General features: G+C 37.0%; 1 protein-coding gene across 12 annotated transcripts in view; it reads left to right on the top strand.

The window, feature by feature from the left end:
- The window catches only part of arhgap32.S (Rho GTPase activating protein 32 S homeolog), a 210147-nt gene that overhangs the window by 64849 nt on the left and 119198 nt on the right, over positions 1 to 26100 (top strand). For 11 of the 12 annotated variants that reach the window (XM_041571305.1, XM_018227720.2, XM_018227723.2 and 8 more), the window contains one exon: positions 23410 to 23518. In XM_041571305.1, the coding sequence (XP_041427239.1) occupies positions 23414 to 23518 (105 nt within the window). In that variant the 5' untranslated portion in view covers positions 23410 to 23413. Of the gene's footprint in view, positions 1 to 23409; positions 23519 to 24381; positions 24401 to 26100 lie in introns of those variants that run through there. The other variant, XM_041571306.1, reaches the window with a different exon arrangement.

Below are 26100 nucleotides of genomic sequence, written 5' to 3'. Positions count from 1 at the left end.
AAAAATTCACCAATTTCTATAAAACACTATAACTTTAGGAAACAATTGCAACTTGGTGGTTTGGAGTACAAAGATATTTCTACCCATTTTTGATTCACCAGAATCTGTTCTTTCTAGTAATGGGTAGTTTTCTTGGGTAAACCTACTGTTAGTGGAATGTTTGGCCTTGAAATCAAAAGTATGCCGTTTGGGGAGTGTTGCTTTGGAAATTTGGTTGTGTACTGCTTGTAGATTTTGAGCTATACAAGTGAGAAATCTCCATAAAACTATATATATTTGGTATTGTCGCGTTCAGGAGACATAGACCTTTCTAAATCAGCTGTGTTCTCGTACGTAAAATGAATGATGTTTCTGATATATGTGATTGTTCTTCGTGCAACATGATTTTTTTCATTTTATTTGACACTTAGAATCCAATATTTTTTTAGAGAAGTAGAATTACACCAAAATTCTTGCATATTGTGAAAGTTCAGGTTGTCCTGAAAAAAACAATATATTGTTTTCCTGGGTTAACTAAAAGACCACCCCAGGAAAGGCCCTTAAAGTGAAAGAGTGCAAAATATCTAAAAACTGCTTGGCAGTAGATGTTCGCATCTAGGACAAAACGGCTGGCAGGGAAAGGGTTAATAACAGTGTCTACAAAATGTATCCTACCTGCTTGCTATAATTGTGAATTCCCAGACTGAAGGAAACAAGATTCAAATAATTTATATAGTGTAATTAAAGTTAATTTTGCTTGACTAATGTGATAAAATAGGATTTTGAATATTTTTTTTTTTTGGTGACGGGTCCCCTTTAAGCAATTGCAGTGTGTTCTTTGCTTTTCTTTTCTCTATGCTAGATTGATTTGTATGCCCACTGTAATACTGGATATATAATAAAATTACCACTTAGAATAGATGTCCATTAATGGATAACATCACCCAAATAATAAGTATTTTGCCTAATGAAACAAACCCAATTTCTAATCGCTTTTCAAACAACATTATTTATCATTTTAAATACTCTGTGGTAAAAAATGGAATTGAAAATGTAACTGATATTAAAAGTAGCATCTGAGTCTTTGCATGGATGTACAGAGAATAATGTACTCACTAGGAGTATAACTAACAGGGATGAGGGTACCACTTCTCTGGGCTTGCTAGAGCATCAGGGCGGAGCAGTTTTTAATAATAAAAGTGTGCACAGGGTTAGATCCGCTGCTCATAGTTCCTTTTGCAAAATATAAGTATATTAGAAATCATAGAGTTCCATGATCATGTAAAGGGGGCAATTGTGGTAGAGTGGGATACCCCATAGTGATGTGAGCTCTTGGGTGCCTGTATAGAAAAAATTCACTGCATATAGTGTAATGAGCAAAGACAAATATAGTTGCACATCATTTTATTTTCCATTAGTTCCGTTCTATTTGAACAGATGTTTTTCTTTTTATAATTTCCCATGTCACCACTCTGACCAGCCATGTATTAATGTAGACACACCCAAAACACTGTGTCCCCAGGTTCTGTTAAGTCATTGAACCATAAAAATGTCTGCTAGAAAATAGAAATGCAGTTAGCTATTGGCTAAAACAATGAGGTGAAGCCAGTAATGAGCAATAAGGAAAACCAATTCAAACTCCTGAGGGCCCCTTTTTAAAGTGTGTCTGATCTTGGGCAGAGGCACATCTGATAAATGGAAAACTCTGCCGTTGACATCCAGGGCCCAAACACAGATAACGCATATTAATTTATCAAATGGATGCATTAATATTAAGCAAAGCAAGATCCAGTAAATGTCTTCCTCTTATTTCCAAAGACATTTTAAACATATCATTTAATTAACCCTAAGGGATATCCATCAGGTTTTGATCCTTTGACTTGGGGTATGACCAGTATTGTGTTCAATACAGTAACACCAAAAAATGAAAGTTTTTTTTTTTAATATTGTACTGTTGCCCTGCACTGTTGAAACTGGCGTGTTTGATTCAGAAGCTGCTGTGTAGCCATGGGAGCATCCATTCAAGCACAGGATATTCAGTAGATAATAGATACGTTCTGAAGAATCCCATTGTATACTACAGAGTTTAACTGTTATCTGCTGTGTATCCTGTGCCTTTTCTCCTTTTTCATCTTTGAATGGCTGCAATGCAGCTTGTTTAAACTATAGTATCTAAAGCAAATACACCAGTTGTATCAGTGCAGGGCAACAGTACATTATATTCTCATTATGTCAGTACACTTTCATTTTTTGGTGTACTGCAGTGTAAAGGTGGCCATACACGGGCCGATAAAAGCTGCCGACAGACTGTGTCGGCAGCTTATTGGCCCGTGTATGGGGGCCCCCGGCGGGCTTCCCCGATCGAGATCTGGCCGAAAGTCGGCCAGATCTCGATCGGATGGGTTTAAAAATCCCGTCGGATCGCGGCCGCATCTGTTTGTTGATGCGGTCCCGCGATCCGACCGCCCGTTTGAGAATGCTAGGATCCGATCGTTGGGCCCTAGGGCCCACGATCGGATCTGCCCGATATTGCCCACCTCAAGGTGGGCATATCGGAGGGAGATCCGCTCGTTTGGCGACATCGCCAAACGAGCGGATCTATCCATGTATGGGGACCTTAAGACCTTAAATTTGGATTTGTTGATGGAAGTATTTGGAGAGAGATATACTACTACTCATAATTTATTTCTTGCGCTTTGTAGAATAGGTTTTCCGATGTAATTTTCCAATTCTCACATACATTTCAAAGGTGATGTATAATCTTGGGAAAGAAAAACTATATAGTGTGGAAAGATACCCTTCAAGTTTATCAGCTTGCTGACAACAGGTTTCTAGTAAAGTTGGCAGTTGGCATTATAAAGTGGTGGTAACAAATTAATATAGTGCATCAATTGGGTATACCATTAAGGGTAAGTCCACACAGTGCGTTTTGGGGAGATTTGGTCGCCTGGCAACTAATCACCTCGTTTTTGCGTTGACGAATGCCAAATGCCTTCCCTGAATCTGTGCCAGCAAAAACTAAAAAACGCCAGTGACTTCGGAAAACGAACCGCCGCATGTGATTAGCGCCGGCTTTTTTTCATTTTAGCTGGCACAGACTCAGGGAAGGCGTTTGGGGAGATTGGTCGCCGCAAAAACGAGGAGAGTGGTCGCCAGCGACCAAATCTCCCCAAAACGCCCTGTGTGGCCTGACCCTAAAACTGTCTTGCAATTCTTTTATAGCCTTTCCCTGCTTTATAGCATCAATTAACTTTATTTTCCGATCCTCACTTTGCTTAGAGGAGGGTATTGTTTGGGGTGTCCGGTTTTATTTAGCTCTGCAGTTGTCCACAGGTGACAATTCCTAATAGCTATGAAAGCTTAAAGAAATAATTAGGGTCAGGGGCTTTGCAAAAACAGTGTTTAGAACTGGTCAAATGGACGGGTAACCAAACTTTTGCACATGCCACAGCTATTGTGTTCTTTGTTCCTATGCTTTGAAGTTTGGGAAGTAAAATGTAACTGCACATTTAACACATGCAAATACAGGTATGTAGTTGCAAAAAGAAACCATAGCTGTCAGGGTTGACCTGAAATGAATTATTCAGTGATGTTGTTAAGTGTGTAGAAGGCATGAACAAGCTTTAGTTCATCTTTAAAAATCTAAATGGTTCCAGCTACTGGAGCTATTTCATCTGCCAGTAGCTTTTATAAAGACATTTCTTTGCCTGAAACTGGGTAGATCTGTAGGTCAGATCTTTTACAATATTTTCATCAGTTATTGGTTAAGATTTAAATGTTTCACTTTTTTAAAGTTATAGCTTTGACTGTTCTACTATTGCTTTTGAGTGAAGTTCAAATATAATCATTTAGCCTTTACCAATTGACATTATTAGTATTACAGGGAAACTTACAGTTTTAATAACTTCTGTGACCGTCACTGGACCCAGCAATTTTTTTTCACTGCACCCTATATTTTAGGTTACAGCCCTCTGAACTTCTTGGCACAGAACAGAAGTTGCAATGTTGCCGTCTTTTCTTTAAAGTGGTGTTTCACCTTTGAGTTAACTTTTAGTGTGTTCTAGAATGGCAAATTGTAAGCAACTGTTGGTCTTCATTATTTATTTTTTATAGTTTTTTTTTAATTATTTTCTTCTTCTGGCTCTTCCCAGCTTTCAAATGGGGGTCACTGACCCCATCTAAAAACCAATCCTTTATAATGCTCTTAATGTATTGTTATTACTATGTTTTCTTACTTGTGTTTCTATTAAGGCCCTCTCCTATTGATATTACAGTCTCTTATGCAAATCAACACATGGTTACTAGGGTAATTTAAATTTAAGCCCTAGCAACTAGATTGCTGAAATTGCAAACTGGAGAGCTGCTGAATTAGAAGTTAAATAACGCAAAAACCACAAGTAATAAAAAATGAAAACCACGAGGGGTCCACAACCTTTTTCACCCATGAACAACATTCAGATGTAAAAAGAGTTGGGGAGCAACACAAGCATAAGTTCCTGGGGGTGCACTGCCAAATAATGGCTGTGGTTGGCTATTGGTAGCCCCTATGTGGATTAGCAGCCTACAAGGGGCTCTATTTGGCAATACATCTGGTTATTATACATCCAAAGCTTTCCTCCAAGCCAGGAATTCAAAAATAAGCACCTGCTTTGAGGCCACTGGGAGCAACATCCAAGGGGTTGGGGAGCAACATGTTGCTCATGAGCTACTGATGGGGATCACTGCTCTACATCATACTACAAGTTTTACTCAAGGGTTAACAACTCCTTTAAGAAAGCTTTATTGGGACATGGGTTAAAAAGCCATAATGGTGGCAGCTAACATTCAAAGATTACTTTAAATTTCATCTTACAATGTAACACAAAGTAAACAATTGCATTCTTCTGGTTTTATGTTTTTTTTAAATTCAGGTGCATGGGGAAGTAAGAATTAATTCCAGTGAGTAGCAATGCATTTGTGAATTGAATAAAGACAAGAAAAAGTATCTGCAGCTAAAAAGGATTATAAACTTCAACAAGACTGAACAGACCTCAAGAACAACCTTGAACGTTTCACATTGGCCATAACATTTAGCCAGCCTAAATATTATTACATAAATTGGCTCCCAAACCTTATAGTGCATGTAAAGAAACCACAGAAAGAAAGACATTGCAGGATATATGGAGAAAATGAGTTTGTACCCTGCCTAACAATATGGAATTTAGTAAACCTATTGCTGCACACATATTGCAATGTGTGGTTGATCAGCTGGGTTGCTCTCAACCCAACTTGTTTGTGTGACAGTGCTGCTAAAGTCTGTCTTATCCATAATTTATTGATGCATACAGAGACTTTTTTTTTTTTTTTTTTTTTTAAATCTTTAAAACTGAAATGGTGAAAAATGCAGTAGTAAAAGGGGTAGTAGCCAGGCTATCACAACAAATGCACTATTGATATTCTTATAACATTGATTATACCACAGATATTTTAATTGTAACCAGTTAAAAAGGTGGTATGTAGGTTAACATTGTTTGGCTATAATAAAAGCATTATTGGGTGAAAGAAAGTACTTGGGCTTTGGCACAATAGAGTGCTCTTTTGCATGCTTCTAGTTTCTTCCCACACTCTCAAAGCTTATTGTAGTGCTCGAACACAGTGTCCCTGCAGTGGTGATGTGCGAATAGCTGGATACCATCAGGAGATCACTTTAAGAATGGCAAGTGTTAGTGTGGGAAAGTGCTCTGAAATCCCTAATGATTGCAGAGGCTTTTCTGATGCATGTGTTTTCAGCCTTAATTGTTGTTTTATTAATTAATAAAAACTAAAGAAATTATATTTACACTTTATTTAAACAAGGATTAACCATATACTGAACATTAACCGCTATAGCATATTCAAGATGCAATATTCAAGATGCTTAAGGCTGATGGCACACGGTAAGATTCAGGGGAGATTAGTCGCCCGTCTATTTGTGATAGGCAAATCTGAACCATTTTGCTTCGCCGAGAATTTTGGACTTGAAAGAATGTTTTTCACCCATTTGAGTCTATAGGCGTCATTTTCACATGAAACTTGGCAAAAAATATTGATCACCACTAAAGAATTGTTTGGAATTCTGATTTTTTTTCAACATAACCAATGAATAAGCTAAATAAGGGGGTGTATTTTCCCCTACTATATAATATAATTTAACTTTTATAATAACAATATAGTTAATTTTTTGATGGCAGAATGACAAACTTGATCTTCCAATATTTGTGACATGTAGCATGAATTATGTGTTTGACTTGCAGTGTTCTTCCTTGCAGTACCCAAGTAACACTTTTGCCAATTGCCTCCTTTTATGGCAATGACACATAGTTTGTTGCCTGCAAGTTGGCTACCAAATGCCAGAAAATACCCTGCCGTATACCATACTAATGGTCTCTGCTAAAACACTAACTGTTCAAAAGTGCAGAGGTTACGTGATGAGTGTTTTAGCAGGGGCAATTCTCAATTTTGTCTGGGTATTTTCTGGCATTTTGTAGGCACAACAAATTGTGGGCGACTGTGTGAAATTGCCTTTACAATAATGTAAAGAGCCTGAAAGTTCCAGATTTTTAGGGAAAATGTCTCAAAAGCAAAAACCTCCTTTTATTTTCTTTGCATACCTTGAGATTAGCAATACGACACTAAGCACTCCATTTTCATTTTTGTCTATAGTTATGGTCACGAACAATCCAGGCAATTCGGACACCAGATACAGTGGAATCTAAGCTGTTCCTGAATCTGCCTTTTCTTTCTTTTAGTTGGGGGGAATTGGAGTTTTACTTTTAATTCAAAAGAGCATTTCTGTACTTTTTTTTTTTGCTATAACAAAGGTGAATTTGTCAACAGGTGCTATAACAAAGGTGAACAGGACATTTGACACATGCCTTAAAAGGGTGGTTCACCTTTTAAGTTAATTTTTGGTATGTTATGGAATGGCTAATTCTAAGCAACTTTCCAATTGGCGTTCATTTTTTTGTTTTTAATAGTTTTTTAATTATTTGCTGTCTTCCTCTGTTACTGACCCCATCTAAAAACAAATGCTCCGTAAGGCTACAAATTTATAGTTACTGCTACTTTTTATTACTCATCTTTTTACTCAGGCTTCTTCTAGTCATATTCCAGTCTCTTATTCAATTCAATGCATGGTTGCTACATTAATCTGTACTCTAGCAACCAGGGAGAGCTGCTGAATAAAAAGCTAAATAACTAAAAACCACAAATAATAAACAAATGAAAACCAATTGCAAACATTCTCAGAATATCTAAATTATACTAAAAGTTAATTAAAAGGCGAACAACCCCTTTAACCTATGGATGGCTTTGGCTATATTATGTCACATTGCTACATAAAAGAACATTTTCTTGATTAAGTGTTGTCCATAGTCTTTTTGTTGCATTTTTTCAGATTTTGCCTAGTGTAAAGTATCCAATGTTTGATATGTTCTCAGAATTTCAGTTTTTTTTTATACATCATAGATCCTCTTGTTTTTTTTTCCAAGCAGATTAATATTATTTATTTTTCATACTTTTGTTTTCTGCACAGTTTAAAGGAAAATTTAACATGATCTCATTCTCATGTAGAAAAGTTGCATAAATACTTGCTGAACTTCAAGAAGTAGATATAAATGTACTTTTTTATTTTTTAACTCTAACACCATGTTGAGTAAAAGGAAGTCTTGATACTCTGATTAACCGTTTCCCAACATTCCTTGTGTTTACAGTGAAAGGCAACCTCTGCTTTACCTATTGTGAAGTGATGGATTCTGGAACTTGAAGTCCCTCTGCTTTCCATAGTGGGTGGTACATAGATATTTTGGTAAATGGAGAGGGAAGTTTCATAATCTATCACAATGGAACATGGTAGAGGGGCCCCTAACAACAGTTTCCAAATGCTAACAAAACCCCAAAACAAACCCTACCAGGCTCATATGCCACAGGGGGTATATAGCAGACAGAATATGGCACACACAGGGAGCCTAGGGCATGCAGAGTATGGCACACACAGGGAGCATAGGGCAGGCAGGGTATGGCATACAAAGGGAGCATAGGGCAGGCAGAGTATGGCACACATAGGGAGCATAGGGCAGGCAGAGTGTGGCACACACAGGAAGCATAGGGCAGGCAGAGTATGGCAGACACTTAGCATAGGGCAAGCAGAGTATGGCACATGCAGGCAGAGTATGGCACACATAAGGAGAGTAGGGCAGGCAGATTATGATACATATAGTGCGCATAGGGCAGGCAGAGTATGTATGACACTTAAGGAAGCATAAGCAAGGCAGAATAGAGCAGGAGACAGGGAAACCTATCAACCTAAGACGGACCGTTCAAACTGTGCTTCATACAGTGACACAATGCTGGTGCATTAGTAGTTTGCCAGAGGTGTGAACAGATGCTGGGATGATAGGGTCTGCAACGTTGACGGAGGGGTAAAGGAGGCTAGCGCAGAGAGTGTAAATGCGCTCTCTCTGCTAGTAGAGCTGAATTTCCAGTTTACACATACAACAGTGGCATTTTGCCTTCCCTGGTAACTAGTGGGGTGCAGCGGCCCTGAACAGGTGAGCAATGTGGCCATTTTCAGTCTGTGTCAGAGGTGTGAACTGTACAGGGCTTTATAGGAGTGCACGAAGCAGGGAGGATTACAGGTGCAAACAATGCAGGATCTTAAAATCTGAATTTGAGGTGTAAACTATGCAGGGTCTAGTTAATCTCCGCTCTGATACCTTACATAAGGTGAGTAGTCGCAGCAGGCAGACTTTCATGTGGAGGGCCACACAAGGGGGGGGGGACTTTGTGGGCCGCCAGTTGGACAGTACTGATCTAGGGTATTTTTTCAATTTGTAATTGATTGCTTTTTGTTACATATGCTAGCATTAATCCATAGAGAAAGGAAAATCGTTCTAGTGGATGTTTTAAAAAATGTAGTTGTTTTTAGTAGGCTTAAAACAAGCATTACACTTCACATGTTTCTCCAGCAAAATTGACCCCCTCCCCCTGGGCAGTATTAAAGAGTAGTTGGCTGGGTATAAAAATGCACAACAATCTATGTTTTGTAAAATGAGTTCTACTCTACGCAAATTAGTCTTTCTTTTTTTAAAAAAATACCCCACAGACATATGTTATATTGTTCTAACCTTTTGTGCTTCAGACAGAATTTCCAATTCCTCTGATTTGTTGCCACCTTGTATCACTGTTGACTTCTGTTGCACTTATTATGATATAAGTCTGTTAAATACAACCCTGGTCGCTGCTCCGCAAGGTCAATCAACCAATCAGTATCAGCATTTTTTTTAAAAAAAATGAAAAGGCACTGTAGATGCTGCATCAAAAGGCACTGGCAATTTCTCTGGCGTGTTTTGCTATAACTGTGAACAGAGCCAGAAGCCAGTGTATATGGCTGCCACATGAAATGACAAAACACCCAAGAAATAACTGTTAACATTCTTGAAGTCTCAATGACAAATCAATGTGAGTGTTTTGCAAATGCCGATTCCAATACAGTATATTTCTATAATTATATACAGGGTCTGACTGGGAAAAAACCCGGTGGGCCCCAGCTCTTTTGGGCCCCGCCGACCCAGACCCACTCCCTGCAATTCCCTCTCCTTACCTCCCTGACGCAGTGACGATTGTATGAAAGATGTGCGCATGCACACGCTAGAGTGAGAGGTGAGCACTCTAGAGAGGGAGGAGTGCAGAGACTGAGAACTTCGCGGCTGGGGAGTCTGGGGGATTGTATGGGGGGGCCCCCCAGTCCGACACTGTATGTATGTGTGTACCACAAAAGCATTCACAGCAGTCGCCATCAAGCGTGTATCAATAAGTCTTTATTTGTGCATGGTGCATCAACACATTTTGGCTCACATGGAGCCGTCGTCCGGATCCATGTGAGCCGAAACGCGATGATGCACCATGCACAAATAAAGACTTATTGATACACGCTTGATGGCGACTGCTTTTTTTTCTGCTAATAGTAATATACTTTTTTAGTCGCATGTGCCATTGGCTAATCCTAAATAGAAAATTGCCATTTTAACAAATAAAGGCTGCTCCCTGGGATCCTATGGTCCTATGGTTTGAGGGAAGGTGAAGCTGGGCTTAAAATTATGCAAACCTAACTTATCTGGCTTTCCAGATAATCGATCTGACCTTTTGCTATTCACCTTCCAGTCAGTTATTCAAACCACTAACTGCTTGCTGATAAGTGGGATCCTGGTAACCAAATAGCTGCTGAAACGGAGAGGTACAGGTACAGGACAAAAAGAAATTATGTAAAAATACAACAATAAAATAATTATAGCATCATAAATTTTATTAGAATTTTAGTTCTGGCCCTTTATAACACTACAGCGTGAAAGGAATGTTGATATATTAATTTTTCAACATAAGTTTCAACCATTTATTGACCATTTTTTAGCTGTTTTTTAAAGGAGGACTAAACCCTAAAAATGAATGTGGCTAAAAATGCCAAATTTTATACACTGAACTTATTGCACCAGCTTAACATTTCAGCTTTGCAATGGTAGCAATGGTCCAGGACTTCAAATTTATCACAGGGGGTCACCATCTTGAAAAGTGTCTGTGACACTCACATGCTCAGTGGGGTCTGAGCAGCTGTTGAGAAGCTAAGCTTAGGTGTTGTTGCATATTATCAAGCAGAAAATTAGGTTGGCCTGTAATATAAGCTGATGCTACAAGGCTGATTATTAAATTATGATGCTAGTTGCACTGGTTTCTGTGCTGCCATGTAGTAATTATCTATATTAATTACTAATCAGCCTTATATTGTGACATTTATATTCTGTGTACTATATATTGTGAGTGGGTCCCTAAGCTCAGTAAGTGACAGCAGCAGAGAGTATGTGCAATGAATCAGCAGAAAAGAAGATGGGGAGTTACTGGGTCATGTTTGAAGGCACAGATCTTCATTGTGGTTGCAGTGGGCTGTTATAGAAGCCCAAAACATAATGTACAACATTTCTAGCCAACTTCTTTAGTTCTCCTTTAATGCATCCTAGAGTTTAGAATATCCAACTTTGCCTATGTTTATTACTTGCTTTGCTTGCCAACTTGTGCCTTTTATATATTTGTGGGTCACCTGTGTCCTTACTACCAAGAGCTAAGTTCCAAAGTTTTTCGAGTTGCTCTGTCTCTCCTTTGCCCCTCTCTCTACCTTTCATCAGCTTGAGCTGAAGTGATGAAACCCTGAAATTTTGGAAGATAGAACACTGAATTGCAGACACGGCACAATTTAACAGCTGCAACTCTTGGTCTTGGGGAAACTGCATTAGTTCAGCTAGAGAAACCTCCAACAATAGGCCCTTATTAACCTAAAACAGACAGGAATTTGAGGAGGAGAAAAATACATTCAAGGAATGCATGATCACTAACTACTTGAAACCACCATACAAAAAGTGAATTTAAAAGATTTTTGCACACAGAAGTAACATTCCTATAATAATTCCTTTAGCAGGGGACTTTCTGAATGCTTTGCTTTAGGGCAGTATCTCCAGTGCAGAAGTCGCATATGCCTTGCAGGTGTTTTTAACAGGAAAGTAAAAGTTACTTAAAAAAAAAAAAATAAAAAAAAAAGTCTCTTCACACTTTTAACTAGTGGTAGGCAACCACTAGCTTCCAGAAGCATATACTTGCTTTTGCAATGCCCCTGGATTCATTAAATATTGCAGTTCTACTTTGTTGTATGTATTATAATGTGCTGTTTGACTGGGGGGCTAGTGACCCACCAAGAGATTCTTTTATTGCACCCTTTATTTTATATATATACAGGTACAGGGTTGTAAATAATATGAAATATTGTCCAGTCTTTTGCATTTAACAAACAGCTGTAGACCCTTAACCCTTTTGTTGCCAATCACCGTAGAATCGAAGTTGCTGTGTTTTTCTACGGTTCAAAATGTTTACTTAAAACTCACTTCTGCGTACACACTAACCTATTAACCTCTAGATGCACTCATTCAAAAGTTTTTAGTTTCTGTAATAACACGCAACACTCCATACATAACATCTTGCTGGTGCTTTGTCTCGTTAAAAAATAAACTTTCTGTTTTTCAAACATAAACTCATCCTTTGAGCTACAGACCTTCTGTTTACTTTTTCTCACTTTGGTGAAGTTTGGAGAGGTTTAGTAGACTAATCACCTCTTTGTCTGGGCAACAATCTCCCTGAATCATCTCGGAACGATCGTACGAATTGTCCATCAACTAAAAAGACCAATTTGCCAGGAAAACAAAGGGTAGCTGCCTGCTTGGCCCTGCAAACATAGATAGATTGCACTGGGACCGACAAAGATTTTTTAACCTGGCCGATCAATTTTCTGACAGATGTCGGCCGAAAAATCGTAAGATGTACAGTTGTTTGAATCCCAATAACCGCACGATAATTTCGAAGGATTGGTCGGGCTAAAATCGGTCATTCAGCAAGAGAAATCTTTGCGTCTAAGGGGACCTTAAGGGCCATGGCACACGGGGAGATTTACCTGCAGTGAAATCTTTGCTACTACAGATGACAGAAAAAGCTTTCCATAACATTATGATTGCTGCAAGCAAAATGTGGTACTTGTGGCCATCTGGCTTAACCACGAGAAATTGCTTCTCTGCATTTTTTAATCTGGTTTGCCGTGAGTACTAAGTACTAAGTACAACACATGGTTCAGGTACATCTAAGGGACCCTACTAAATGTTTTTCTCCCAAATAAGTCCATTGGTCTTTAGTGTGCATATGTGTTTAGAGCTTTCAAATTGTGGGTTGGGCTGCCCATGGAGGTTACCATAAAACTAGCAGCGCATAAAGGAGATATTGATATTTACCAAGAATTCACAGATGCACATGTGGAGCTGTTGTGTTAGTTCTCCCTAAAACCTATACTTGGAGCTGGTGACTTTTTCAGAAACTATTCTATACTGTCAGTATATATGTATGTTGTATTTATTTAATTTAAAAATCCTAAAGGTAGAGAGGGCCATGTAACCGTCATTTTAGTGAATTTAGAAACCACAAATAAACAATTTCTCTAAAACCACGAATGTCATGAAATGTATTAAAGACCAGAAAAAAACCAAAACCTGTAAAAATTCTGTTGTTTTTTCTGACATTGGCTTCTAAAGAACCTTGACAACTTTTAATTGGCAATTTTTTTGCGTTTTTACACTTAATACATAATTCATTTTTAGAGTTTTAGAGAAATAGGAAAAAAACATGAATATTTGGGTCATGATAAAAAACCCATTTGAATGTTAGTAAATAGGCCCCATAATTACATCATGTGGTATGTTATCTCAGGGTTTCTTCATTTTGTTTTCAGGGGACACAAATAACAGTAGGACAATAAATCCTCTTTGTGGGGTTAAACCATACCATGTGTCTGCTCTGGCTTGACACATTGCAGATTTTACACACATTACAATCATATTGAAATGGGATCTCTTTGATTTTGAGCAGATTATAACTAGAATTTGGGGGGCAAGGGAGGAGTGATCTTGAAATGAACATATAAAAAACTCGCCCTTTCTATGCATTACTATGGGATTTATTGAAATGTATTTATCAATGTGTGAAAGTTCGAGTCCCCAATTTGTTAAAGGAGAAGGAAAGGTTAAAACTAAGTAAGGCTTATCAGAAAGGTCCATCTAAATATACCAGTAAACCCCCAAAGTAGTGCTGCTCTGAGTTCCCTGTCAAAAGAAACACTGCATTTCTTTCCTTCTATTGTGTACACATGGGCTTCTGTATCAGACTTTCTGCCTTCAGCTTAAACCTCATTGCCCTGGGCAAGAGCATGCTCAGTTTGCTCCTCTTCCCCCCCCCCTCCCTTCTTTACTGTAATCTGAGCCCAGAGCAGGGAGAGACTCAGACAGGAAGTGATGTCAGACCATGTTAATACTGCAGCTCCTATCCTAAACAAACAGAGAGTTTCTAGAGCTTTTTACTCAGGTATGGTAAAACATTCTACAGAATAAATATAGTATTCTAGCTTGCACTATTGCAACTAATCTATTGGCAATAAAATGCCTCCATAGCTTTCCTTCTCCTTTAAAAACACTAAATATTCCATATATGAATAAATAGAAAGTGAATGAGTTGTAACTCTATTTTTCTTCTATTTTAAAGTTACAATACAATTTACTGAGTGGTTAAAATCCCATCCTGATTAGACAAGCATAAAAATATTGGTCATACCCCACTGCCTAATATTTTGGCTAGCATGGCATGAGGAAGAGACCTCGGAGACTTCTTGCGGGAGTTCAGAAAATGTTCTGCTAGCTAGGCACTAGGACAAACAGCTGGTGCATTTCCTAGCCATGGTTTAGTTTGGCTCATCCCCATGGAATGGCTTTGTATTTCATGCAACTGGCATTGATTTCTGGAAATTTTCTCAATCCATACCAGCGTGCATTAGAGCTCTGCCAAGTGGCTCATAGAGCCCCATCTTTAAAGGCTCAGTAACATCATATAAATCAGAAAATTTATTTTTTTTACATTTATATTTCTTGTTTTGCATTCTAAATACAGTAATTTCTCTTTCATTCGCTATGTAATTGTTTGCCTTATTGCCTCATTTTATCTTGAATGGCATCCTCTATGGCTAAGTAGCAATGTGTCAATACTGTAGACTTCCAGTGGGTCTGCATAGGCCCATACACATATTATGTGTGGGTGGGCCAAATTGGGAAAAGATCTGCTCATTTGGTGAGGTGTTCTCGTTTTGGCAGCTTTTCTGCCAAGTGGCTCAAAGAGCCCCATCTTTAAAGGCTCAGTAACATCATATAAATCAGAAAATTCATTTTTTTTACATTTATATTTCTTGTTTTGCATTCTAAATACAGTAATTTATCTTTCATGCGCTATGTAATTGTTTGCCTTATTGCCTTATTTTATCTTTGACACCATTATTTTACATTATTTTTATTCCGACTGACTCATAAAAAATATGACATTTTTAAATAATTTTTTTTACACCGCAATGTGTGGCGAGTTATTCCACCATTTTTTACTAGGGATGCACCGAATCCACTAATTTGGATTTGGCCGAACCTCCGAATCCTTCACGAAAGATTCAGCCGAATACCGAACCGAATCCGAACCCTAATTTGCCTATGCAAATTAGGGGAGGGAAGGGGAAACATTTTTTACTTCCTTGTTTTGTGACAAAAAGTCAAGCAATCTCCCTCCCCGCCCCTAATTTGCATATGCAAATTAGGTTTTGGAATAGGTTCGGCCAGTCAGAAGTTTTCGGCCGAATCCTGCTAAAAAAATTACTGTAAACAGTAATTTGTTCAAATTGCTCTGTGTAAACAAACCCTATCCTTCCCTAAAGCTAGGCTGACACAGGGCCGAAATCAGCCTATCCGGCCAATTTCAGTCCCTACTTCCAGCAGTAGACTTCCACTTCTATTTACAACTGGAACTATTTATCAGCTCCATATCGGACACACTTGGCGGATTTCGGTCGATGAAACGCAAGACATTTTCTGTGAAGTGTGTTTGAGCTGGAGCTCAAATTTCCTGTTTTTATGGAATCTGCCTCAGGGCGGGGGTAAGGGTAGTTGTCTTGCAACCTTTAGGGTAAGTCCACAAATGCCTTCTCTGACTCTGCACCGGCTCAAAATGAAAATCACACACAGTTTGCTTTCCGAAGGTTGTCTCACGAGGAAACTTCGGGCGACTTCGGAAAACGAATCGCCGTGTGTGATTAGCGCCAGCGGTTTTTCATTTTCAAAATGCCCAGTGTGGACTTACCCTTATGTTGTTATAAAGTTTAATTGCTATCAAGAACATAGTACTGTTTTTTTTTTTTTTTTTAAGGAATCCAGGATTCTGCCTTTATTTTAGCCTGATTCTTAACCAAATCCTTTGTCATCTGATTTTTCATCACACAAGAAGGAGTTGCTAATTTTTTCCCACATTCTGCACATGCAGTCCTTTTTCTCCCCTTAATTGCTTATGCAAATTAGGCCTTGGATTTGGTTCAAGATTTGGACGAATCCTTTATGAAAGATTTATGTTTCAGACGAATCCAGAAATAGTGGATTTGGTGCTTCCATAGTTTTGTTAATAATTATTTATACTGTATACTTATTATTTCATATTTATTTTTAATAATTGTTTTTTTCATAGGTTCCTATTCAATATTCTCCACCCCCCCCCCCCATTCCATATTTCACTTTCTGGTCTTCTGGAGCAAAACTGTATATTTAAAAGTGACTGTTTAGAAACTTTTTTTTGTGCGTAACAATAACACGTGTTGTGGCACTGTAAATAGAAATAACTGCACATGTAGAGTAGTAGCCTCTATGCTGTCCCAGAGCTGAAAACCCTTTTCATTGCAAATATAAATGACTTATTCAGGACAGTGCATGTGAATGCAATCTGTTGAAACTGTAAGCACCACAGTGGTCACATTGTGAATCGTGAGAATGCCTGTTCCTTTTGTTCAGTGACGGTTACTAAAAGAGTGCAAGCAGAAGCATTTCCACTTACTCCTGAGGCTTGTCTATTCTGTGCTTCATGGACTCTGCAGTCTGCAGAGACCAGGCATTTTCTTCAGAAAATACCTATAAAAGGCTGCTTTCTTTTCTTTGAGTTAAATGATAAACGTTCAGTTTAAATCCTGTTTTCCAAAGCTTTAATATTTTTGTGGATTTTCATTTATAGAAGCTGATTGTTAACATGAAATAAATGAATCTGTAACTCTGGATTCACTTGTACAGACAGGGATACTGTCAAGGGAAAACATGTTTTTTTCAATATACAACAGTTAATAGTGCTGCTCCAGCAGACTTCTGCACTGAAATCCATTTTTCAAAAGAGCAAACTGATTTTTTTTACCTAATTTTGAAATCTGACACTGGGCTAGACATATTGTCAGTTTACAGGTATCCCCGTCATGTAACTTGATAAACTGCAGTCACTCTTTACTGCTGCACTGCAAATTGGAGTGATATCACCCCATCCCTTTTCTCTCCCAGCAGCCATCAGCAGAACAATGGGAAGGAAACCAGATAACAGCTTCCTGGTAGCTATAAGAACAGCACAAAATAGTAAAAATCCATGTCCCACTGCGACTCCTTCAGTTACATTGTGTAGGAGAAACAGTAGCCTGCCTGAAAGCAGTTCCATCCTGAAGTGATGGCTCTTTTTGAAATGACCTAAGATGGCTGCCTACATACTAATTTAACTTAAAGAAATAAACTTGTTGGGTTAGGAATGAAATTTTGCATGGTAGAGTGAATTATTTGCAGTGTAAACAGTGTAATTTAGAAATAAAAACTACACCATAAAAATCATGACACTATTCCTTTAAGCATTTGCCTATGTGTATCTAAATGCAATTTACATGGCTCATCAACCAACTATTCTTTTGCTTTTTAACATTAAATAAAAAGTGGGACATGAAATACAGTTGCCTACACTAATCACATATGTGTATAAAAGGGGAACACCCCCAAAACAATGCATACTGAAAAGTTTTACATTTATATTTTAATTTTTTTTACTAACAACAGTCTGCCACTTTCTATTTGTTTCTCCTTCTGACTCTTGAAACAATGTACTTTTAATAGAATACAGCAATTCTCCAGACAAAACTCCTGTTCCCACAATGCTAGCATATTGTATAAAGAAAGTGTACTGGGTGGGTATTGTGTGGTTGAAGTTATGCCTGGAGGAGAGCTTTCATTTGGTATATTTTATCAACAGTCTGGATAAACTGTGTAGAGACCATTTACAACTAACACATTACAAAATAATTTATATGTTTTAACTAATATATATTTCAGAACCGCTTAAAATTTAATTTTCTTTCTATGTGCAAAAATGTTTACTTATTTGAGTGTAATGATCAAGTTTATATTTTGTGTTCAGCAAAACCGTGAAAGTATAGCTGTTGCCAGTGACATAACTAGATGTTACTGTGCTTCATAGAAAAACAGCATTTTAGGGCCTCTTTAAACTCTGGAAATAAACATATTCTGAAACTGCTTATCAGTCTGTGCCCTACTTGTCCCCTTATACTCTCCCCGTCTACTAGCAGTTACAGGGGCAGCTTTTTCTAATAATTGCTACACTGCCTGTTGCTAATTTATATCTTATTTGAACCACTGTAGCAATTAACGACCATTTTGACTGTCTAACATATTTAATTTGAATTTGATGTGTTTTTGATAAATCATTCCTGCATTAATACAGAATATTAGAGGCAAATACATCTATAATTGTTTTGTCTTTTGCTTTTGGATCGATGTCGATCCCTCTATCCACATGTGCATAGCTTCATCCATTCATACCTAGCTTCTTCTTTCCCTGTAAACTCCCTTTATTTTAGGATGCACCAATCGGTTTAGAACATTTTTGACGTATAATGGTGTAATTTTTATTTCCAATGCAAGAGCAATTTTTGAAGTCCTATGTTTAGACATGATTCCAATCATCCTTCACCTTACGACAGAGAGATATTTGCACATACACAATGTGGTTTGAATCCGCATTTGCTGCACAGAAACAAAAAAAAATTGATATCTAGATTCCTAAGGAATAATGGGCAGCTGGCATGGGTTATGCTTTATTGTATTGTTGTCTTTTTCCTGCATTTCCATGAATATCTTCCTCCACTTTTACCTTAAATTTTAACCATCTTTTTTTTCTTGTATAGAATACACTCTCGAACATAAAAGCTTGTGTGATTTATCTTAATCCCATCCCTTACAAATCACAGAATTCATTTCTACAAAGGCTGTATGAATTGTTGAAGAGCTGCATTGCTTATGAATTGTGACTACATTTCTCAGTAATTGCTTTTTTATGTCAATATTTGAGTTGTGATATTTACTGTGACCTGTCATTTTATCACCTATTGTAATTATGGTACATTTTCCAGTGGGATGTCAACTGCATTTAATTCATTAAGTGACTCTGTCAGCTACAAAGATTGGTTTATTGCATTATAGCTCTTTAAAGCTGCTAATGTTATGCATTATTAATTTGGTAAATGTTCTTACTGCAGGGAAAAATACCAGAAAAGCACATAACTACCTGGTACCACCACTATAGCTAAACACCCATTAAAAGGATGGGAGTATTTTTGAATGAAGATCTTATCCCATTACTGTGCGCCATTGCTTTAAAGGACAAGGAAAGTTAAACTAAAGAAGTAGGCTAGAAATGTTGTACATTATGTTTTGAACTTCTGTACCAGCCTAAGGCAACCAAAGCCCTTTAGGAGTAAAGATCTGTGTCTCCAAGATGCTCCAGTAGTTCCCCATCTTCTTTTCTGCTGTTTCACTGCACATGCTCTGTGCTGTTGTCACTTACTGAGCTTAGGACCCCACTCACACTATACAGTACACATAGAATTTAAATGTGACAATATAAGTCTGATTAGTAATTAATACAGATAATTACTACATGGCAGCACAGAAACCAGTGCAACTAGCATCAGAATTTAATAATCAGCCCTGTACCATCAGCTTATGTGACAGGCCAGCCTAATTTTCTGCTTGATAACTTGTGCCCACTGAGCATGTGAGTGTCACAGACACTTTCCAATATGGTGACCCCTGTAACAAGTTTGAAGTCCTGGATCATTGCTGCTATTGAGAAGCTGAAACTTTAGGATGGTTCAATAAGTTCATTATATATAACATGGCATTTTTAGTCCTATAGGCCTCTTGTCTGCAAATTGGCAGTTAGATTTTTGGCTGTTGAAAAACCCAAGGAAATGCAGTGCCCATCACATGTTTAACGTCAGGCTTTCTCTCTTATTTTGTATAGAATGCAATATTCCTGTGACTGCTAAAGTGATTTTCCTGATTCATCTTTTTAGTGTTTTGTCTCTATAAAAAGTCTGTGGGCAGTTTTTTTTTTGTAATGTTTTTCATCATTTTGTTAGCTTTTCATTCCTCAGGAATAAATTTTACAAGCTAAAAATTTACATATTTTTCTCCCAAATGTTCTCCCATATGTAGATTATATTTACATTATAAATGTTAATTGTTTGGAGAAGGTAAAAATCCGCTCCTCCTCTTGTTTTTTTTAGATAATTACCTATTTTAGCATTTTTGAATGCTTAGTAAATTAGTTTTATTTGTATTTGGTTTCCTATAACATTACATTAAGATGAGAAATCATATATTACCAAGTCAGTTCTTCATACTGCATAATTTATGCATTAGTAATATCCCTCCTGCTTCTCTTGAATTGATAGATATTCCCACATTTATTAAGCATTTATCAAGGCAGATATTTATATACTGTAATATTAACATCTTTATTTTAAATTATTTTTACAAAAAGAGATGAATGATTTTCCTTTACTGGAAATGGTTTAATACCATAACATTTCTTTATGTCAATCTATGATATCTTGTTCACAGCTGCAGCTCACTTTGGTAGAACAGCACCCCATACTAATGATCTCTGCACCAATAGGTGTCAACTCTGAAATCCAAAGCATTTTTTTCTTCCTAGAACTAGTCATGTCTATTTACTTAGACTGTATTTGTTTTTGGGGTGTGGGTGGGCGAGTTTACTTCTCATTTTAGCCTGGGTTTGATTTATTCTAAAATAGTTGCAAAGCTGTACCAGTACAGTTACCCATAGCAACTAATCATAACTAATCGTTAATTTTGTAAATTTAGCTATACACACAGAGCATGTATGTGCATTTACAATTTTGAATACAGATGCATGTATAAGTGCATATAATGTTCTTCTACATGCATATAGTGTTCTTCGATGATGCATTTTTATTCATTATTGTAAAAATATTCATATTCATTATTGTAAAAAAAAAAATGCTTGGTCAGGGGCACACTGCAACTTGCCAGCCTACATTTTTGCCTGTTAATAGAAAACATAATTCTCAGCAACGTTGCAATGCACATTCATTACATATTTCTTTGGTTTTTACTTTATTTGTGTATGTAGTGTTATTGAAAGCAGTGTTTGCACCTTTCTGTTCTCGGCACTGGTGGCTCAGACTGTTGATACAATGTAAGACAAGGCAGCTGATAAAAAGACCTTTTGCTAAAATGCTGCTTTTCAATAGCAATTGTTTTTACAAATAACTTTAAAGCGCTGAAAATGTTTAAAGGGGAACTCCACACACACAAGTTAAGCTTGTGGAAAAGTAAGCATAATTTCAAGCAATGTTGCAATATACATAAATTAAAAAATATGCACACTTTTCATGATTTTTAATGGTTTGGAACAGATCTCTAAAGGTGGCCATACACGGGCAGATTAAAGCTGCCGATATCGGCCCTTTAGCCCAAATCGGCAGCTTATCTGCTCGTGTATGGAGGCATCCGATGTGTCTTCCCGATCAATATCTGACTACAATATCGACTTCTTCAGTTAAGCTTGCATTCTCCTTCAAAGGAAAACTGTACCTCGAACATTGCAGGTCTCTCCAAAATTATAACGTTGGGGACCCCTGCCATAGACAATGGTCAGTATACTACCCCCTATTGCAGTTTCTCTGATCTTTCTCTAGTTAACTGTTTACACTTTGCTTTCTCGATAATGTCTTAACTTGTGACAGTGTTTTGTGTGTGTGTGTAATTACATGGTGATTGGTTACCGAGCAACCATTTTGGTGCCATTTTCAGGCAAGGGTTCATATTCTGTAATCTCACTACAGCTCTGTTTATTACTTGTACATTATCCTGACGAAGGTCCCTGTATAGGGCCAAAACGTTGAGTATTCTTCATTTATTTTCTTTTTAAATAAATCTTTTTTGCTATTTTTCAAATACTGAGCATGCACCAGCTTTGTTTGTTTTTATATGTTTTTGTTGCTGTGGCACCCAGGTATAGATGTAGCATATGGTGTGCACCGAGTGGACTAATGCTCTAATGGAGCTTACAATCTAAGGTCCCTGTCATATTCTCACATGGTAGTTCCAATCTTATCAGGAGTCAACTAACATGCCCAAGTACCCAGAGGAAAACCATTCAGACAGGCGGAGAACATACAAACTCCTTGCGGACATGACCCTGGCTGTAATAAAATATAAATAGAATATAGAATATAACAGTTGCACTTGCCATAGCCCTTGTCCTAGTTCCATACAACTTTTTGCAACTTTATAGCAACAAATAAGTTTTTCACTCTCAATCCCACCAGAAATAGCTCCTTAGCTCAGTGCTTACTTTGTATTTTGCTGACTGTGTTAATGAGCACAAAGACTTTGGTTTCTTTGAATATCTGGAGTTGGGTTTGGGAACTAGAGCTGAGATCTGTGCTGAAAGCAGCAGCTGCAAAAACTCATGAAATTAAAAAAAAATGTAAAATGCCTTTCCATCAGAATGTTCATTACAGTTTTATTATGCTATCTTGTTCATAGGCTTGTGAATTTGAAAGAGCATCTAATGGTTTGAAAGTGTTTGATGCATAAAAGGTTCACTTAAAGGGGCCTGCTAAAGTTATTAGATGTACATTTAATGATATCCGTTCTGCATCTGCAAATAAAATGTTTCTTGCCAAGAAAGCTCTCCTATGACTTTCTATGTGTGCATTATTTTATCACTTAAATACGAAAACCTGTTGTATTCTAAAAAGCTTATTTGTTATGTATATGTGGGCCTGTAAATATAAAGGTACATAAAGCCATTAATTTGTGTTAGCAGACTAGCGCTGATCATAATTTACTAGAATTAATTAAAGCACTATAAGCTTTGTTGATCCTTTGTTGGATCTTGCAGCACTATACTGTAATATATATATATATATATATATATATATATATATATATATATATATTTATATATATCTATATATATCTATATATATCTATATATATCTATATATATATATATATATCTATATATATATATCTATATACATCTATATATATATATCTATATACATCTATATATATATATATATCTTAAATGTACAGATTGGATGTTTTTTTCTCTAGCCCTTGTAATGCCTTAAATGAACAATAACGCTAAAAAAATTAAAGTGTTTTGAAAGGAATCTCGAAATAATTTACTGTTGCCCTACATTGGTAAATAGGAGAAAAGGCACAGGCTACACAGTAGATAACAGAAACGTTTGCTACAATCCCATTATATTCTACAGAGCTTTTCTATTCTCTGTAATGTAAACCTGTGCCTTTTCTCTTTTTTTCAGCTTTGAATGGCCACCCCCATGGCTACACAGCCGCTTGTATAATAATAGAGTTTCTGAAACAAACACCAGTTGTATCCATGCAGCACATTATATTATATTCTCATTACTTTAAAACACGTTAAATTTTTTTGTTACTGTTCCATTAACCTCTACAAGAGTGCAGAGAGGTAGAAAACCCAGAAGCATGCATATTTATAACTACTATTCATCTGTAACAGGGGGAAAGGATTAATAAATCCGTAAACCATATTCTTTACATATATTCACAGAATAATGAAGTCTTCACTTCACTTAGAAGAGGATGATTTTGTACCTGAGTTGCCAAGGAGCATCCATCCCCGAGAGAGGCCCGACTGGGAGGAGACTATTAGTGCCATGGTGAGTCTGCCTGAATTTGTAAACACCTATTAGTGTGATTTTGCTTAGGGATTGCATAGGTGGTGCACAGTGGTTTTACTTTACTGTTATAGTTAGATAAGTAATTATTATTTATAAAACACCTGCTGGTTGGAACTGACTTTTTTCCATTGATGATTGTGACTGCATTTGTCTCTTTTCTCTTTAATATGTTCAGATTGCAGTTAGGAGTCAGAACTGTTCACACATTCAGGGGGTTGCTTTCCATATTTTACATCTCGGATGAAACCCATGCTTTAAGGCTTGCACTGGATTGCTGTTTAGTTCGAATATCAATATCCTTAAAGGGGTGGTTCACCTTCACAGTAACTTTTAGTATGTTATAGAATGGTCCTCTACTATTCATATTCCATTTTTTTGTTCAAACCAATGCATGGTTGCTAGGGTAATTTAGACCCTAGCAACTAGTTTGCTGAAATTGCAAACTGGAGAGCTACTGAACAAAAAGCTTAATAACTGAAAAACTACAATTAATAAAAAATGAAACCCAATTGCAAATTGTCTTAGAATATCGCTCTCTACATCATATTAAAAGTTGTCTCAAAAGTGAATAACCCCTTTAAGGACATGAAATGTAAAACAGTTAAATTTGCTGCTCTGCACACTATATCCACTTCCTCTTGCATATGTGTTTTCAAGGCGTTTCCCTTTTTCCTATAATATAGCATCACCTGAAAGGCATAAAAGCACCTGACAGGTTACAGGAGGACTCATTCTTTATTTTCTAGGGAAGTTCCAAGATTTTTTTTCTCTAAAACACCATGCTTATTTGGAACCACAGGCATGAAAATCTGTGATTTCAGGCTAAAATATCAGTTCAAATTACGTGAAGGAAAATAGATGGTAAGCATCCTATACCAGCAGGTATTTTGAGAGTATTTTGTTTGTTTGCTAGTAGAGCAGCTTTATGCCTCATTGATCCCACATACCTTTCCCCTTTGTTCAAATAGAAAGTATATCATATGTTACATATTGAAGGCTGTATTTAGAAATGCATATTTGCTTAAATATTTGTTTTGTATGTTGTTTAGTTAGCATGGACTCACACAAGGTGATACTTTTGCTTTTTGATTATTCATTATTGAGTTCTTTATAAGCAATAAGAGTACACACACTGGCTGGATGCTCCTTTTTTTTGTAGATCAGAGGCATAAAAATTAGGTGCTTTTTTTTCTATTTCTTTTTGTTTCAGTTATTGATGTTAATACAATGTATTAATAGGTTCAGACAAACATTAAATTGTTAACAGTGGGTAGTAATCCAGTTATATTTTGATCTTTTAGAATTTAATAATACAAAATACCTGTTTATTTTCATTGTATTTCATTCAGGCGTCCTGGCCTGTTAGGGCAGTAGCACACCGTGCTCTTTGTTGCAGGTGGTAAACCCCAGTGTAACGCTTAGTTACTCACATTGGACGAGATTAAAAACAGGTAACAAAACATACTGTGTGCCATTGCCCTTATTCTTGTTCAAAGTATGGTGGATTTGTGTATGCCACAAATAGCACATTGAAGTTACATTGATTGCAGGGGCTAATTGGAACCCATCGTTGTTATGTTGCAGCCACATCACAAGGTGATATATTCTGCTGCAACCTTATAAATGTTTTACAAAAGTTATGGAATATTTGTGTTCCTACTTTCTAATTTGATGCATAATTAATGGAGCATCCGTTAGTAATTACTATCTCTCTAATAAACATCTAGTTTTTCCAGTAACTACTATCATTCACTCTTAGTTAACTACATCGTCAATGAGTGAGAAGTGGATGCCTAAATGAATTAACCATTAGCAGATTATAAAATAAGATGTTTATTACTTTACTACTTTAAAGGGATACTGTCATGGGAAAATTTTTTTTTTCAAAATGAATCAGTTAATAGTGCTGCTCCAGCAGAATTTTGCACTGAAATCCATTTCTCAAAAGAGCAAACAGATCTAAGAACAACACTCAATAGTAAAAACGCATGTCTCACTGAGACACATTCAGTTACATTGAGAAGGAAAAACAGCAGCCTGCCAGAAAGCATTTCTCTTCTAAAGTGCAGGCACAAGTCACATGACCAGGGGCAGCTGGGAAATTGACAAAATGTCTAGCCCTATGTCAGATTTCAAAATTGAATATAATTGAATCGACCTTCAACTACGACTTTGAATTGAACGATTCGAATTAAAAATCGTTAGACTATTCGACCATTCGATAGTCGAAGTACTGTCTCTTTAAAAAAAACTTGGACCCCCTACTTCGCCACCTAAAACCTACCGAGCATCAATGTTAGCCTATGGGGAAGGTCCCCATAGGCTTTCCAAGGTTTTTTTTATTGAAGGAATTTCGTTCGATCGAACAGATAGCAGTAAATCCTTCGACTTCGATATTTGAAGTCGAAGGATTTAACTTTGATAGTCGAATATCGTGGGTTAATTAACCCTCAATATTTGACCCTTAGTAAATGTGCCCCTTAATGTTGCTCCCACTTTTTTCACTTAAGTACATAAATAGTAGTCTAAATGTATCAATGGTCCGATCAGAGCTGTTTTAT

The sequence above is a fragment of the Xenopus laevis genome, chromosome 7S, assembly GCF_017654675.1.
Source record: "Xenopus laevis strain J_2021 chromosome 7S, Xenopus_laevis_v10.1, whole genome shotgun sequence".
NCBI lineage: Eukaryota > Metazoa > Chordata > Amphibia > Anura > Pipidae > Xenopus > Xenopus laevis.
The sequence above is the reverse complement of the archived record's forward strand: the minus strand, read 5'-3'. Positions and strand labels throughout refer to the sequence as shown.